Consider the following 18,897-nt stretch of genomic DNA (forward strand, 5'->3'; position numbering starts at 1 on the left):
GATGGACTCTCTTGCTTTTTGCCATGATAATGACTTTTAAGGTCTGATGAGTTATATCACATGTCAGACTAAGGAGACCTGAAGCCACCTGATGCATGACAGTGTCCATCATATTAATATGTAGGCCATGACTTCTTAGTAAATTAGGTCAAAGGTCATGTGGCAGAAAGCTAAACACATTTTATCATCACGTCCACACTGCATAGCATAATCCCCATCTTTGAAACATTAAAAGTTGCCTGTGATAGGAAAGCACTTTCCAAGAGTTACAGTCCTGTTGAAAATGGTCACCCTTTGAGGCTGTTTTTGCACTTGCTGTAATAAATACTGACTCTGAAGGCTGCTAATAGGTAAATATTAAATCTGTTTTCTAGTTACAGATAGTTGTTTGTAATTTCTTATTTCATTCTATATTAATTCCACAGTTGCTATTCCTATTAAAATGCAAATGGAGCACAGAATTCACTTGTGATTGAGCGAGTGTCTTTTAGTCTAGTGTTAGGGGAATACATTTATCTTTCTATTTCTAGAAAGAAGAAAATGAAAATGTGTTTAAAATGTTATGAATTTCTCTGAATATGTATAAGGGCACTATTTTGGCCAGAGAGTTTCTTCAGTTAAAATTTAACCAATTTATGTAAGGATACATAAAGGATAAAGGGGTTCTTTAAAAGAACAATGGATAGTGATTTTTCAGGTGCTAGTCTAATGGCAGTATACTTGTATACTTTAACAAAATATATTTTAGGACGTAATTCTATCCTGCGCTGGAACAAGCAAGCCAAGAAGTATCCAGCGCAGGATAGGGGCCCAATGTGGCTCAGCTAGAGGTCAGGAAGAAACTCTTCCCCTACCCATGGGTAAGGCACCCTGGCCCCTATGGGTCTCCTCTAACTTGCACCACCTCCTGAGGTGGCACGTCCAAGGAAAAAGCACGGAATGCCCCCAGAATACCTCCCTCCCACCTCCTCCCCGCCCACCCCAGAGCCTTGCGTTGGCCCAACTGGGCTGATGCAAGGATCATTGCCTCCATCAGCACGGAGGCTTGTATCAGCCTCCGCAAGCTGGTGTGCCTCTTCGCCTTACTGACTCCTGAGGAGCCTTACTGACCTGACCAGCCTTACGGACTCCCGAGGAGGTACAAATATGCCTTACAGCACCTTTGCAACCCTCCTGGGTGCTGTAAGGCATGCCTCTGTAAGGTAAAGGGTGCCTCTGGATCGCGCCCTTAATTTGTTTATGATTTCTGATAGATTGCATCTGGAAGTCTATCTAGACATATTGTCCCTCCACCTGAAAGATGGGCAAAGTCAGAAATGGGTTCATTCATGGTTTGTGAATCACATACTAAGAAACCCTAACAGTCTGATTCTACAGATTGGTTTAAATGCAGTGCAGCCAATAATTGGTTTTGCAATTGTTGATAAATCTAGATCCAATCTCAACAAGCAAAGGAGAGACTATAATGCTGTGCAGGAAAGTAGGATGGGTTATACACCTTCCCTGCTTCTATTTCTTCCTCCGCAATTTAATTCATGGCATAAAGAAGACTAAGGGTCCAATCCTATCCATCTCCCCCACCAATGCAGTCACACCAAAACAGCTCATGCTGCATCCTGGGCGGGGGGGGGGGGGCAATCAAAGAGGTCCCCTCTGGATAAGGAAACAAATATTCCCTTGCCCGTGGGTAAGCCTCTGAAGTGTCTAAGGATCTATTTAGACTGGCACTAGCAAAATCACAGGCACAGGTTCGCATGGACCTGCACTCTGGGACTGGGTCCAAGAAAGGGACTAAGATTCTGTGGCAGCTGCAAAACCTGCTCCCTTCCCCGAGCTAATCCACCCTTCCCCCACCTCTGTCACCATCCTTCCCCCCGTCTCCATGCCACATCCCACATCCCCTGCTGATTTGTCTTCATCAGCAGGTTCCGATGGAGCCACTGTTGCGCATGGCACAGCTGTGGCCTTCCCACTGGCGCTCTGGTGAAATGTGCCTCTTCACACTGTCAGTTTGCTTTCTGTGACTGCCATAAGGCAGTCGCCACTGGCGGGACACTGGTTCTGCCAGCAATATTGATCCATAGGATTGGGCTGTTAATACAAAAGTAGCATGGCTACTTCTATCATTAGATTCTCTGATGACACAGTCAGTAATTAACGTCCCTTAAGCTGCAATTCTATGCACATGTATCTGGGAGTAGGTTTCATTGAACTAAGTGGGGCTTACTGTGCAGCATAGAACTGCCATGTATTGTTCCATCATCAACTATATCACAAGTCCATGATTTAGGAACAATGTTCTCAATGTAAGGAAAGCAAACAGTAAATCATCTTCCTCAAGACAATGTATTGCTTAAAAGGGAACTGTAAGACCACTAAAGAACTGTTCAAGTTATGCAGCACTTAAGTTACCATATAACACATATCTTGAACAACACGGAACTAATAATGCAATACTGTACATCATTATTCAGAAATACGTTTCATCATGCTACACATTCACAGGACTGCAGCCGTAGAGCACAAACTGATGTATTTTTACTCACAGATGAGTCCCATTAAACTCATTGTGGCTTACTCCCATGTAAGATTGTATAGGATTGCAGTCGCAGCACAATCCTATGCACAGCTACTCAGAAATCAGTCCCATTGTGTTCAATGCAGCTTACTCCCAGGAAAGTGTGAACAAGATTAATATTAATCGGTTTAATAACTGGAATTATGTGCATACCTAATTGTCCTTCCTGGGTCTGCTTCTATTATCCAAGTGCAATGCAGATTATTGTCATATGGAGCTGGATAACCTGGAGATAATATGCGACCTGAAACAGCAGCATTAATTCGTCCACCACATTCAGCTGAAAAGAAGAAAAAAATGCCCTTCAATTTTAGAGCAAAGTATCACACGCAGACGAGGTATTTCATCTTACTGACTGAATATGTAGAACTCTTCATTTGAGCCAAATACATTTGCTTGTAATATGCTACTTGAAGGCATGAGTGTTCATGCGGCATGAAAAAAATAGTCACTATGATATGAAATAAAGTTGGAAAAAGTTTATAAAGCCTTGCCATTTATCTAAATATTAGGTATAGTCAACTAGTATAGTATAGTATATTAATACAAATACAATTGAAGAGTTAAAGAGGTAATTAGAGAGCTTTCAATCAATCTGATTGCTTGAGAAACAATCAAGAACTGAGCCCAAAGGGAATGGAATACTCTTCCAACCTCTGTATAAGAGCTTAGAACATCCATTTTCAACCTTTTTCAGCTCACGGCACACTGCCAAGGCACTAGAATTGTCACAGCACACTCCCAGTTTTTTTTACTTACATTAAATTACCACATTACAATTAATTTTTAATTAATATAATTAATACAATCAAATCATTACATGACAAAGGGCACAAGCCTAACCAGGTCTACTCAGAAGTAAGTCCAATTTTGTTCAATGGGGCTTACTCTCAGGAAAGTGTGGTTAGGATTGCAGCCAAAGACTAGGGGGGACATTGGAGGGGAATGTGCCTGTGGGTCTTACTTCTAAGTAGACATGCCTAAGATTGGGCTTTTGGTTGCACTCTTTCTTCTCAAATACATGAGCAGGCAATTGGCACTTCTCTCCTCCTCTCCCCCACCCACCCCCTCCCACAGGCATATTGCCCTTCCTCTCATAATTGCAGTTAGCACCTCTCCTACTGTCCCTCCCCTCACTCATCCCCACCTTCCCAAGGTCCAGAATCACTTGCCTCACATTCTCCCCCCCCCCCCCGTCAATTGCCTGCTCCTGTATTTCAGAAAAAGTGTTACCAAAAGCCCAATCCCAAGCCTGTCTACTCAGAAGTAAGTCCCCTTATAGTCAATGGGGCTTACTCCCAGGAAAGTGGGGCTAGGATTGTGGCCCAGTGTCCTTCCTCTGAAAGGCAAAGGAAAGGCAGGGAGGATTGCTTTGGGGAGCTGCAGGCAACTGTGGCAAGGAAAAGGGACTTTCATGGATACTGAGCCAAGCCAAACCATTCTTAGGCTGGTGGCCTCAGCAGAATTGCTGGCTTCCTACCTGCTTGCCTGCCCCTGGCTCCCTCCTTCTCACTCACTCCGCCCAGACCTTCTCCAGGGTCCTTTGGCTGCCCAATCAGCACGCAGGGCAGGCAACAAGGGACTTCATACCCAATCCTAGGTGTGTCTACTCAGAAGTAAGCCCCATAAAAGTCAATGGGACTTACTTCCAGGTAAATGAGGATTGGGTTGCAGCCTTCCTCTTGCTCACAGCAGGCGATGCAAAGCAGCTGCGGCTGCTCCTTTTTCACAGCTGCCGTGTGAGGGTCAAAGCAGCCGCTTCTCCTGCACTTGGCTGCTGCCTGGCCCCATGGCACACCTGAGGCTGCCTTGCGGCACACTAGTGAGCCACGGCACAGCAGTTAAAAACCGCTGGCTTAGAAGATAAGAGTACCTGAGGTCCAAATAGTTCATGCATTAGGAGATTTTTTTCAGAGAATCAGATATGTGAAGTTAAAGTCTATATACTATGTTTGCTACCTGTTTTTTGGGGTTGGGGGTCAGAGATTAACCATTCTGAAACAGAACTGCAGTGAATGGAACTTAGGTTAAACAAAACACAGCACAATCCTTTGCATGTCTACCAGAAGTAAGTCTATTGTGTTGAATACGGTTTACTGCCAGAAAAGTACATATACAATTGCAGCACTGGTGCTGGGTGTCACAAAACGTGCCATAAGGCTCATCCGTGGCACTTGGATAGAAGGGGCTGCCAGCACTGGGTCAGTTCCTGTCAGTGTAGAGTTTCAGCACTATCTGGACAGCCAGTTGGTGCTCCAGCAGCATTGACCAGCAGTAAGTAGTTTTAGGATGGGGGGGCAGGGAGTAGGTGGAATGGGGCGGGGAAGGACCAGGGTGGGAGGGGGTGGGACTGGCAGAGCTCTACTCTGTTGTATCCTATCCTCTGTGTCAGATTGAAAAGTCCAACACAAAATCTGTGCTGGCAAAATAGCCGGTATAGCTGAGAAGCCCCATTGCAGGGCTTGGAGTTTTCCCCAAGGGAAGGGGACAAAAGTCCCCTTTCCCTGAGGAGACCTCTGGCAGCCTCAGTGGTGCCACTGGATGCAGAGGTAGCTGTTTTGGTGGCCACTGTACCCAGCAGAGCCGCCAGCTTCAGGATTGGGCTGTTAGCTGCTAACCAGAAAAAAATAAAAGAATGTGGTATTATTTTCAGACCACACATTGACCCTGATCTTGAGTGGACTAGTAATAGCTAGTCTCAGAAATGTGACAAGACTTGAATATATCTGAAAATCGCTAGTGTATAAATAGATTAAAATTGTAAATTTTGCCCAATGGGTCAGGTCAGGTGCTTGCATGTCTGTCTTTATTATGTCCAACACTATGGAAGACAAAGAATGGGATGAAGCTATTCTGGCCAAATAAGATGGAGCAGTGTAAAGCTTAGTAGGGATGGGTATGTGTTTAAGTTTGGTTATGGGAATTAGCTCTGGTGAGATGAATTATCTGCTGTCAACAGCTAATGCTTGTTATAAAGTATTAAATTAATAACAAATGGTGCTAACTTTAAGGTGGCAGCAATGTTATTTGTGCAAATAAAGTATTAAGTGAATTCATTACTATAATGATTGTCGAATCATCCTGCATGACATGAAGGTCATATATATAGCAACAGACTTTAAAATATGTTCTTATTTCCTAGTACAAACACTCGAATATGTATAGTGTATATCTGATAACTCCCAAATATAATGTCATTCTGCATAAGTTTTGTAATCAACTCTGACATGGCAAATAAATCAATAAGCTCTGAAATGTTTGTTTTTCCCCAAGAACCACAAGATTCTTGTGAGCAGTTTAGGTTCAAACTAAAAGCTACAAAAGGCAGAACAGGAAAAGAAGCTTGTGTTACCTAGAACCCTGCTTCAGTTACAATATGTGTATATTAGGGTGCAATTAATGCGACTGGGATGGTGGATGGGTTTTATGCTAGTAGCCACACAAAAAAACTTGCCATCGGTTCCTGAAATGGAACTAGATCAAGTGGCTGCCCCACAAAGCCATGTAGTTGTCACACTTCGTTCTTTGTTCTCAGCTTCCAGTTTCTGCTAACAACTTTTTCTAAACTTCGGTTTGGTAGTAGCAGTAAACAGCAGTAATAAATGTGATCTTCATAACAGAGTTGCATTATTTTAAAATGTGCTGCCAAGTGTACAAAAAAGTTCTAGTTCTTTTCAGAGAGTCGCATTTAGAGAGAGAAGTGGATCAAATCCTTAGACCAGGGGTGTCAAAATAAAGGCCCAGGGGCCGGATGCGGCCCACGGAAGCTTTTTATATGGCCCTCAGGCTTTCAGCTGCTGAGTAGTGCTGAGGTGTAACTGCTGAAAGGGAAGCCCATATGAAAATTGGGCTCTCCCATATCTTGAAATATGATCAAGATTCATATATGAAAAGATTCTCTTTTGTTATTTGCAGCTAATGGGTTCCTAAGTGAGAAAAAGTTTTTATTTTTGGTTATGAGCTGTTTAATGACATCACTTCTTGCCTAATGACATCACTTCTGGCCCTCAGCATGCATCATGAATACTATGTGGCCCTCCATATGAAATGAGTTTGACACCCCTGCCTTAGACTGCCTGACCATATCAAGCCTCTGTGAGAAAGTGTTAACCAGTAGATGATACTAGCAATTATTACTGTTCCACCTGGAGGATTTATGAAATGTTTACTGGGAAGGGTACATCAAATGGGCTGTCAAGATACCCAAATATACCTCAGGTAGACTGGAGAATGATATTTTCATATCACATTTTTAAGAAGTTATAACTTGAGCTCCCCTACCAGCACTGTCCTATGGGATTAACCTTAAGTGTTAGCATTCAGCTAAGCACTACCCAGGCAGCACTTAGGGCAGGCTGGTTCTTGCACGGGTTAGCAAAGCACACTTCAGCCACAGCCTCCTAGCATTTACTTTTATTTCATCCAGATGGTGGGAAAATAAGGGTAACCTTTCCTTTACCTTGATGGAGGGTGCTTACTCTCACATTTAATGTCTTGCACATACGTTCCTGGATAGCAATGCATAGCTAAGAAAAAAAGGTTATTCTGGGTCTTTCTCAGAATCCAGGCTCATCACAACTTGCAAGTTAAGATAAGGCAACCTTTATGTCATGCATAAAAGGTGATTCTGAAAACCACTGAGAGAATAGATGAAACACACAAGAGAACTCAATTATTTTTACTTTTCTCAGCTTGAAAGTTCCCTTAAGCAAGATTGAAAGAGCACTGAGGCTCAAAATACAAAAAGTTTCAGGATTCTTTCATCTGTGTTTGTTTTTAACCCCAGAGGAACCCACAACCTGTTGTTTCCAAGTGAAAGGAAGACAGGCAGGGAATGGCTGCTTAATCCTTTCCCCTCTGGCTCTTTTTCATCTTCAAATCGCATTCCCAAATTGTTGTTTTTTTAATATTCATGGTGGTGAAGATATATGGGGCTTCCATAACTCACATGTACAGGAGGAAGAACAGCTTTGTAAAGGTGACTTTAAACAAAAAAAAAACAGCAGTAGGGAAAAGGATGAAAGAGCCTTTCCCAACCCACCTTTCTTCTGCTCAGGTGCAGACAACCCAGGACACTTTGCATTAAAAACCAGAGCGGAAATAATAACAGTATAGAATTGCTCTAAGTGTTGTAGGAAACAAGTAAAACAGAATATAGGCAGAGGTTATGCCTTGTCCATAAGATAGTAGCTAAAATGCATATCCATTAAGATGCTGGCTATGGGTTACAATGCCATTTTTACCCTGTGTATGTGTGTTTGTGTGTGTTGTGTTGTGTTGTTACTAAGCAAGAGAGAAAGAAAGAATATGTACACTTCTCTAACAAGAACAATTGGAAGGCATGGGCAGCTCAAGGATGGTCAACTTTACATAATTTGGATTTTCCACCAAGTAATAGCAACATTTGAAAAAATAGTTTAAAAAAGTATCATGCGAAAGTAATGGCCTTTAACTACCAAATAGCATGCTCGTATAGAGAAAATCAACATGCATATTGGTTAGTTGTCATACAGTGTTAACTCAATGCAAAATTTGAAGCAAATTTGGAGGTTCTTTCTTGGGCAAAAGTTTTAAGGAATTTCAAAAGTAATGGAAAAGGATTTGAAAAACCTACTGAAATTTCAGTAGGTAGGAGTGGAGTCCCTGATCCATATGTTATCACCATATTTACCTAAAGCAAAAGGTAACTATAAAGATCGCTGTTCAAGTAAAACATCAAAATAATGTCAAGAAAAATAATTTTAATAAAATGAGAAGAATAGCTCTGGGATACACATTTCTAGTTTTAATATGCATTTTGAAATAAACTGAGCTAGATTACATACCGCTACAAAATTCTATTATGACACAGGTAATAACTAATAGACTATAGACTAAACTAATAGACTAGACTACTTAATTCTGGACTATTAGTCCAGAATAAGTGGTATTATGCTCAAATGCAGTATTTCTACAATGCTATAATTCAGCCTAACATTACCTATACATGTAGGCAAAGGTTTGTCCCACACTCTTCGATCTCCAGTTAAGCAGGTCATAATACTGCTACCATGCATTGTGTAACCCGGATTGCAACTATATGCAATAACAGTGTCCGTGTAATGCCCTTCATCACGGATCTTGTAGCCAAAATTTGGTATTCCAGGATCCTCACATTTCACTAAATCGAAGCCTGTAAGGGTAGAAGAAAACACTGAAATAAACAACCAAATTAATACTATACATACAAAAGCCAAACTTGATAGAATCTCCATGTGTATTACGGAACAGAAAATTCACACTGCTAAATGCTGTTCATTAGGATGTAAGAGTGCACTAATAAAAAGTGAAGACAACCATTCTAAAATGTGGTGTAGAGAAGGTTTCACGGGTTGACCAGGCCCATGTCAATTGGAGGGACCATCTGTCTTCAAAAGTTCTGGAGGCACAGTAGAACCCAATGCACCATCAGGGGACAGAACTATGTGATGCGACAAAGGACCCAGTCATCTGAAACCATAGAGAATTACTACCAGTCAGTGGTCTGCAAGGCTATCTAGTCCAACACTCTAGGAGGAGGAAATCCAAACTATGGCCCATGGTGCACTGAGAAAAGCCTCTTGGAAATTGAAGTTCTCTTACCCCAAGGAGACCTCTGGCTGCTTCCCTGGCTCCACAACATACTGGGGTGGTCATTTAGGCACCGCTGCACTGCAGGGCAGTGGCCCCAAATAGGACGAGCTGTAAGGAGGTCATCAGTATCTCATAGTGCAAGCCTGGTGTTCAATGGGTATTATTCTCAGGAAATTTGTATAGGATTGTCCTCTACATAGATCTACTTAATAATGTTGCCGTGAATATTTTATTTTCCAATTAAACTATGGCAAATTGAAATAGCTAACATTATCGCATTTTTTCCCCAAAGACACTAATTAATAAGCCATTTTTTACACGTGCATGGACTTGTATGCACTTAAGGTTGTTTTCATTTTTATTTTTAAAGCACAACAGCTTATATTAAATTAGAAGTGGTTCTGAAACCTAGTTGTAATGGAATAATAAGACAAAAATTTCAGAAGCAGCTCCCAATCTAAGAGGACCTGCTATTTAAAAAATAAAGTTAAAAGCACAGTTTTATGCACAGATCCTCCTGTATGCTTCTCTGAATTGAAGCCAAAGAGCATATCAGAAAATCAGCAAACATTTTTGAAAACATGATCTGTCTGTGATTCAAATGACTGCAATCTGAACTTACCAGGGATTCTCAGATGACAGTCAATCAGACACGAAAACATGTTGAATCTGATTACTGGTGCAGGTGCTCTGATAGAAAGGTAATAAACACCCGCAGAAAATCTACTGATAGATTAGATGGCAGGTCATATCTGAGTGTTATTAGGCAAGATCGCACACTGTTTACTGTGACAAATGCTGTACTCAAAGAGGAGACATTTCATTTTGTTGTATAGGCAGTGACACACTGCATGTCAGAAGCATTATACTTAAGCACCTGTCAAATTTGTTAGGATCAAAATATCACTTATCAACACAATTCGGTTTAAAAGATTTAGTTTAAGTGGACTGCCCACAGGGCTGAATCTGCATTCCCAGCCCTGCACGTCGCTGCAAATTCACCTTGCTATACAAAAATGAATAATAATAAAATAAAATGATGTATTTACCTTTCAGAAAAGAGGTGACCCTTAACAATATACTTGGATAGTAATCTCCTTAGGGAGGATATGTGAGCAGAAATATATAACAAATGCTGAACAGGAAGTTTGATGGCCACTCTTTCTGCTATCAGGTCCCCTTAGCTGATACTTTTGCAGTCAGTGGTCAGGTTACCTCTGCTGCAATGTCATCTTGTCCTTGGAACTAACAAGGAAATATGAACGAACGGGGCAGAGCCAAACTAAGAATGAATGAAGATAAGTGTAATTAAAAAGAAAGCTCAGAATGCTGTAAATTGCACTGCCAGTTTCCCAGACCTCTTAACTTCAGCTTCTAATATACAGGTGGAGTCTATTTATCCATGTCAGTTCCGTTCCGTGACTTGGCGTGATTAACAAAAAACGTGCTGTGCTAAATCCCATAGAATTACGCAAATAGGCTGCAGCCTGACACTTCCGGATAGAAGGAAACTAAGGCAGCTGTTATCAGCTGTTATCCCCTCGATACTAAGCCCTACAGCTTCTGTCCTGCTTCTTTCACAGGTGGGATGCTGACCTTTTGAGAGTCCAGTCTTATGCGTTTCTACTCAGAAGTAAGTCCCATTCTAGTCAATGGGGCTTACTCCCAGGAAAGTGTGGAGAGGATTGTAGCCTTGCTGGGCTGTTTTGTCTCCATAGGCTGTAGCACAGAGAGCCTGCACCATCTGGGGGAAGGGAATTCGGCAAACACTCCCTGGGTTTTTTTAAAGCAATCCCCTCTGTTGCTACCAAAGCTGCCCCAGTGTGTGTGTGTGTGTGTGAGAGAGAGAGAGAGAGAGAGAGAGAGTGAGTGAGAAAGCGAGTGAGCGCTCCACCTTGCTGCACGTACTATGGCTGCAGAGGTTTTCTGCTCCCCCCCTACTCTCTTCAGCCTCTTTTCTGGTTCAGGTGCTCCAGGAGTCTTACTGTTCCTTAGCAAGGGGAGCCTCTTCCATGGCTCCAGGGCTATTTCCCTGCCTGAGCCTTTTTGCAGTGTTTTGGGCTGCCTGGAAAAGGAGTGAGATGCCAGCGAAGGGCAAAGGAGGCAAAGGTGTGTGTGACTTTCAGTTCCCCCACCCCATTCGTGTTGAGACAAATCCGCAGATAAAAAAATCCATGGATAAATAGGCTGCACCTGTACCAGCAAAATGAACACTGATATGTCAGTTTTGCCCATCCCAATTCACTCACTTCCTGATTGCCATTCTCTCATCCTCTGGCTGGCAAAAAAAACAAAACAAAAAAAAAGCACAAAAGAATTGGGTTTCCAGAGGTTGTGAGCAGAGGTTGCAGTACTTCCATCTCAGGCACAGTTGAGAGTCACTTTGTTCCCAGCTGGAAAAACCGGAAGCAGTTGTGACCAAGCAGGCAAGTGAGAGTGAGTGTTGGGGGAGAATGAGAAACCAGCATTCAATTTGCTAGTATGATAGCAACAGACAGACAATATAAAAATAGAGATAACAGCAAATTAACAGCCTTGTGAGTTATATGCCTATATCAGCGTTCCTCAAGATTTGTCCTTCACCTTACCCCTTCACATGGTCCACCTATTCGAAGTACCACCGGAAGTAACTGGTAATGACATCATCACCCATTATTTCTCACCAGATGTGATGTGACAAACACCAGTAAGAAGTTAAGAGTAGATAGGAGAGCATTTTCAAGCATGGAAAAGCATGTTTTGGAGCTCTGCTTGGTGAACTGAGCCTCCTACTGCTTTTTGTTGTGTTGCATTCCTGGTCTTGCTGCCAAGCAGCAGGGGTCCAGGGGTTCTGCAAATACTGCTAGACACCACCACTGTTGAGATACATATTAATCTGTCTTCAGCACAAGTTATCTGTCTAGGATTCCTGTGCCATTCCACTGATAGAACTGAAGACGTATCACAGGCCATGGGGCTTGAGGGACGCCACTGTGGGAGGGGACTGGATTTTCTTGGAAGTCTGCTGGGAGAATACAGGGTGGGGATGTGGGGCCAGATGACAACACAATGATGCCGGCACCAATCTTGAACTGGCCTTGGATGTCTTGCAAGGAATGGAAGAGGACCAATGAGTATGCATAGTTTGGAAGGCTATGGAGGAGGTTGGTTGGATAGCTGGAGGCTATACTGAAAGATCATGACTGGGAAGATCACAGAAAGAGGAGAAGGAACAGGTTGGCAGATGATGGTCTACTCTCTCATTCTGAAGCCAACCTAGGTGCCAGAGATACTCTGTTGGGTGTCCTGGTCACACAATTACTGTTGCCACTCTTGTTTTACAAATTATGTTGTAGATTGAGAGTCTTAAAGGGAGCCAAAGTCAACAGGACAGCAGCTGCCTCTATAGCTACTGTGGTTTCCTACCCAGTCCCTATGCAAGTCTGATCCCTTTATCAATCTCTTATTCTGCATATTACTTTATTTAAGGTTTTGGTTTTGAATTCTTATCCTACACAACTGTTTCATATGGGACAAATTTACATTTACGTCCCACATGGAATGGTCATGCAGGCTAAGAATTAAAAAAAAGAGAGAGAAATAAAGAATTGGATAAGGAAATACTTAAAAAGAGAAATAAATGTTAAAAAGAGAAATAAAGAATCGAATGAGGAAATGCTTCCAACCAATGTCCCAATTCCGACCCCTCCTCCTACAGCTGCTATTGCCCAGGGATTCCCCTACACAAGCACACACAACACAGTTTTTGGTAGAAATTAAAGACCATGTTATTGATTTGCTTATCCAGACAGAAACTGAGAAATACAGTGGATTCCACCTCTTGGTGGAGGCACCCTCCACCCTCCTGTCTGGGCAAATAACGTGGAGTAGAGAGTTACCTGCCAGAGCCCTCTTTCAGGAGTAGCCACCATGGCTCTGAATCCAGGATCACCTAGTGGCTCTCCCAGCTACCTCACTGCCAACCCAGTTGCGCACCTGCCACAGACCGGGATGGGGCAAAAGCCCCAGGCACTGGCCAGGAGGACCCCCCAGAATCTACGCGGAAACCGCTCTGAGGCTCCCGACGTGGACGGAAACTGTGCTTCCAGAAAACCGGAAGCACAGTTTATAGCACTGGGGAACCTCACAGAAGCTTCCCCGACGTGGGTAGAGGTTGTGCGAGGCTCTGTAAGCCTCTGGTGAGTGGGGGGGCGGATTTCTGTGCAGAGGGGCGGCAATAGCCCATGGGGGGGCGCCATCGCAGAGCTTTGCCCCGGGTGAGGGGCTGCAGAAGTCCGTGGTTGTGAAAACCCCTGTGAAAGTGGGTCAAGGAAGCTGAATTGCTTGGCCGTCTCCAAACTGGGTAGTTTATCAGGATGGTGTTACAATTCAAGCCTGAGGGTTTACCAGCCTGCATCCCCATACTGGAAAGTCTCTGGAGTCCAGTTCTGATTGTTCACTCACAACTCTTGCTTGCCCAAGCAAGCATATCCCTATTTCCCCTCCCTGCCCCACATGATCCTACCAGGAATGGCCTTCCTAGCACTATCCCACCCCTACCCTTTCTGAGGTAGGTAGAAAAACTCCACTATCATCACCAATCTGGACTAAAGTAAAAATTCCTACCCCTTTCCCCAGTCAGCAGATAGCAACATTTCAGCCTGTGCCTAAAGGGTGCATTGGTTTGGTCTCCATATTCTGAAACAGAATGGTGCTAAGAAGGCCACTGTTCTGTGGAAGAATCTACAGTGCAACCAGGAGAGGGGGACAGAACTCGCCAAGGCAAACCTTGCCCACATATACATATGAGTGCAAAGTATTCAAAATTAAAAAAAAAAAAGATAGAGGCTGTATTGACACTTTGTGTCTGACCCAAAGAAAGATAACTGAAAGAGGGCAATGAGAGAAAGCATCAGATCAAATGCTTTCATTCGTATGAAATCTTGCAATCTTCATTCGTATGCCAATCTTGAGAAAATAATGATAATTCTTGCCAATCCCTATCTCTCAACACCTATTACCCCTTATTCAGTGAAACTGGACTGCACGTAACTAAGAATGACAAGATTTCCCCTGTTCAGTTCCTTGACTGCCATTTTTTACTTGGATTTTAGTTTTCTTTGAGCTCTGCTATCCTGCTTTTTATTGTGTTGTACTTTTCATAGCTTGATGTTTCCCAACTTTATGTAAAGTGCTTTGAGAGGCCTGGCCCAAAGTACTATAAATTACAGAGCAAATAAATACATGGTTCCAAATTATAACCTGATTTTTCTACCTTCTTACAGCCCAATCCAACCATTCCCCGTGTGGCGATGCAGCAGCCAGCAGTGTGGCAATGACCCTGGTCACACCAAATGGCTTGTGAGCTTTTACTAAAGCTTTCAAAGGCCTTACACAGCTAGAAAGGGCATTCTAGCAGCAAAAGGCCTGGTTAGGATTGGGCCGTTAATTCTGTTCGCATGGAAAAGCTAGCTTTGGTGATAGTGAAGTGTGGATTTCTCAGTTTTTCCTTCAGTCTCTCAGAATGCTCAGTACCCTGCAGTAGACAGGGAAGAAGTAGAAGGCTGAAGGCTCCAACTCCCTGACTTTTTTCCCCCCACTAGATCCAACTCCCAGCAGGGATGGACAATCACCTTATGAAAACAGTGTTGGGATGAGAAATGGAGAACTGCAAACAAAACTACTCATGAGAAATGTAGTCTGCAGATGGCAAATTGTCTCCTCTCTTTAACCCCCACTTTTCTCCAAGGCACTGAGTCATGAAGAAAGACCCACCCCTTGTATTTTGCATCAGTCTGTTTCCCTACCCACCAGTGCCCAAGCTGCTTTTTCCTCTACCACCAAGCTGCCTGAATGTTATTACTTTATAAGGCTGCAATTTTATGCAGACTCACCTTGTAGTAAGCCCCACTGAACACAGTGAAACTTACTTCTGATTAAACATGTTTAGTATAGCACTGTCAAGAAGATAAGGTAAAGCCTATAGATAGAGGACTCTGGAAGCTGGTCTAGTGAACAATTCCTTGATGCTTTCAAGTCACACAGAATAAAGGAAAGATACAAGAAAGCTAAATAATGCCTTTTCTTCCTCAGAACTTCTATTTCTGTTGCACTCTATTATCTCACTGTTCCAATCTTTTCCTTTAAGGACAGCCTGCAATATATAAATGCCAAATGAACTGCAATTCTGGATTGTCAAATGAAAAGATATCTTTGAAGGTAAGGAAATTTTTTTTTTTTTTTCAAAAACAGGGTTCAGGTAAAGAGGCTGTAAAGTAAATACATGTGAACACCAACTGCACAATGAAATTCTTTAGCTTCCTTCTGTGTCAAAACTTATCAACTGCCTCACAGTAAATGCACTGCTTATTTTTAAGTCTAATTTCTCAGCCTCTGTGAGGGCATTCACAAGCAAAAAAGCATTTTAAGGTTTCTGTCAGTTTATTTTAAACTCTAATCTGATCAGACTTTTTACCTGGGGTGAAGTGTTATATGGTCTGACTTCAAAGAATATAACAACTTAAGTCTCTCTGGCATCAGAATTACATGTTCTCTCTCTCTCTCTCTCTCTCTCTCACACACGCACACACACACACACACACACACACACACGAACACACACACACAATTTCAGTAAATAAGGCCTAAAATTGTGCTTGATTTAGGGCGCAATCCTAACCCCTTATGTCAGTGCTTTCCAGCACTGGCATAGTGGTGCCAATGGGACATGTGCTGCATCCTGCAGTTGGGTGTCACTCATGGAGGCCTCCTCAAAGTAAGGGAATGTTTGTTCCCTTACCTTGGAGCTGCATTGCCCTTATGTCAGTGCTGGAAAACACTGACATAAGGGGTTAGGATTGCACCCTTAAGATATTTAAAAGGTGTCAACTATTAAATTGATTAGGTTCTGTTCCAGTGCTACCTCCTGAAGAGACACTCAACCTTAAACTAGGGCATGCACACATACTGAATTATGTGAACACAATATCTTCCCAAATACTTAATTTAAGTCCGCATTAATTATGTAAACAGATCAGACAGTTAGGAAGATATGAAATTGAAATAAAAGTGATACACTTCATTTAAGCTGTTACTTTTTCACCACAAGAAACGCAACACTTGAGCAAAGAAATACTGAATGATCAAGAACACTTTTTTGCACTTTCTTTTTCAAAGGTAGAACCCACAATGCTCTCAAACTGCTCCTGAACTTTTCCTTAATTCAAATCCAGTTTTAAGATTTATAATACAAGAAAGGTTCTTTTAAGTGGAAATGCTATCACTGTAGTATACATGCTATTTTAATCTGGTTTCATCTTTTAGAAACATTCTAAGCTCTGTCTAGGCTCCAAAGAGCTGCATTAGGGTTAGACACTGAAATAACTGTTTCCGTTTTGTCAAAACTTTTCAGTTTTCTTTTGATTTCTGTTTTGCTTCCTGTTGCTAATAGTCTCTGGATTTTTTTTAATTTTTTTTTATTTTTTGCATCACACACACACACACACACACACAAATCTGTAATTACAGCCATATTTTAAAATGTATTCCTTGAACGGTGTGACAGTTTCGTGGGTGGTAAAGACCAGAATCCAGTTGCCACCCATGCAGCACCTATTCAACCAACATCTTTAGATTGAAATCTGAACATACTTGCTCATATAAATACATGCATGCTATCCCTGCAGTAGATCCAATTGCATTTCCAGGTGAGGGTCAAACAACCTATCTATGGTGATTAAACACACATGCAGAAGGGGGAAGGAATCATGATGGCAAACCCTGCACCCAACATCTACACCAGTGGTTCTCACACATTTAGCACCGGGACCACTTTTTAGAATGAGAATCTGTCAGGACCCACCAGAAGTGATGTCATGACGGGAAGTGACAACATCAAGCAGAAAATTTTGAACAATCCAAGGCTGCAATCCTATCCTCACTTACCCAGGAATAAGTCCAATTGACTATCATTGTTAAAAGAATATACATAGTAGCTTGTTAAAAGTACAGGTTTGTAACATTTCCCCAGATGCAGTCACATACCATGGGAGCGTCAAGTCTAATATATTAAAAATAAAACACTGAAATGAATGGGGACCTACCTGAAACTGGCTCGTGACCCACCTAGAGGGTCCCAAGCCACAGTTTGAAAAAAACCGATCTATACTATAGTACTTACTGTGAACAGATTACTTGTAAGTAGTAGAAGATATTAGTTGTATATGCAGAGCGCTTTCTCACACAGACTGTCAGCCTGCTCCAAACACCCAATTTATAACAGCAGAACATACTTCCACTGTTGGAAATAAATACCCAAATGGCAAAGTACTGTGCAGGCCATCAGCAGCCATTTAGGAGAAGCTACCCACTGGAGCACAGGTAAGCTGGCGCAGAAGAGGGTGATCAATGGGAGGAAGAGGGTGGGGTAGGAATGGGGGAGTTCCTAGGCAGGGAGGAGAGAGGGCTGGAGGTGGATCAGGAGAGGTGTAGATCCCAGCAGCAGTGATCTGTGCCAGAATCCTATTCCTGTTAAGAACATAAGAACAGCCCCACTGGATCACGCCATAGGCCCATCTAGTCCAGCTTCCTGTAGTCCGCCTTCCACAGTGGCCCACCAAATGCCCCGGGGAGCACACCAGATAACAAGAGACCTCATCCTGGTGCCGTCCCTTGCATCTGGCATTCTGACATAACCCATTTCTAAAATCAGGCGGTTGCACATATACATCATGGCTTGTAACCTGTAATGGATTTTTCCTCCAAGGAGTTCCACAGACCAACCACATGTTGAGTAAAGAAATATTTTCTTTTGTGTGTCCTAACTCTCCCAACACTCAATTTTAGTGGATGTCCCCTGGTTCTGGTGTTATGTGAGAGCGTAAAGAGCATCTCTCTATCCTTCCCGTGTATTTTGTATGTCTCAATCATGTCCCCCCTTAGGCATCTCTTTTCTAGGCTGAAGGGGCCCAAACGCCATAGCCTTTCCTCATAAGAAAGGTGCCCCAGCCCAGTAATCATTTCAGTCACTCTCTTTTGCATCTTTTCCATTTACACTATGTCTTTTTTGAGATGCGGCGACCAGGACACAATACTCCAGGTGTGGCCTTACCATAGATTTGTACAACGGCATTATAATATTAGCCGTTTTGTTCTCAATACCTTTTCTAATGATCCCAAGCATAGAATTGGCCTTCTTCACTGCCGCCGCACATTGGGTCGACACTTTCATCAACCTGTCCACCAGTACCCCAAGATCTCTCTCCCGATCTGGCACAGACAGCTCAGAACCTATTAGCCTATATCTAAAGTTTTGATTTTTTGCCCAAATGTGCATGACTTTATACTTACTTACACTGAAACAAATCTGCCATTTTGCTGCCCATTCTGCCAGTCTGGAGAGATTCTTCCGGAGCTCCTCACAATCACTTCTGGTCTTCACCACTCGGAAAAGTTTGGTGTCATCAGCAAACTTAGCCACCTCACTGCTCACCCCTGACTCCAAGTCATTTATGAAGAGGTTGAAAGGCACCAGTCCCAGGAGAGATCCTTGGGGCACACCGCTTTTCACCTCTCTCCATTGTGAAAATTGCCCATTGACACCCACTCTGTTTCCTGGTCTTCCAGCAGTTCTCAATCCATGAGAGAACCTTCCGTCTAATTCCCTGACTATGGAGTTTTTTCAGTAGCCTTTGGTGAGGGACCATGTCAAACGCCTTCTGAAAGTCCAG

General features: G+C 42.7%; 1 protein-coding gene across 1 annotated transcript in view; it reads right to left on the minus strand.

The window, feature by feature from the left end:
* The window catches only part of CSMD1 (CUB and Sushi multiple domains 1), a 947,002-nt gene that overhangs the window by 203,425 nt on the left and 724,680 nt on the right, over positions 1-18,897 (minus strand). The window contains exons 24-25 of the mRNA XM_066622693.1: positions 8,559-8,750; positions 2,732-2,858 (exon numbers count right to left, since the gene is read on the minus strand). Coding sequence (XP_066478790.1) covers positions 2,732-2,858; positions 8,559-8,750 — 319 coding nt within the window. The remainder of the gene's footprint in view (positions 1-2,731; positions 2,859-8,558; positions 8,751-18,897) is intronic.

Source organism: Tiliqua scincoides, chromosome 1, assembly GCF_035046505.1.
Source record: "Tiliqua scincoides isolate rTilSci1 chromosome 1, rTilSci1.hap2, whole genome shotgun sequence".
NCBI lineage: Eukaryota > Metazoa > Chordata > Lepidosauria > Squamata > Scincidae > Tiliqua > Tiliqua scincoides.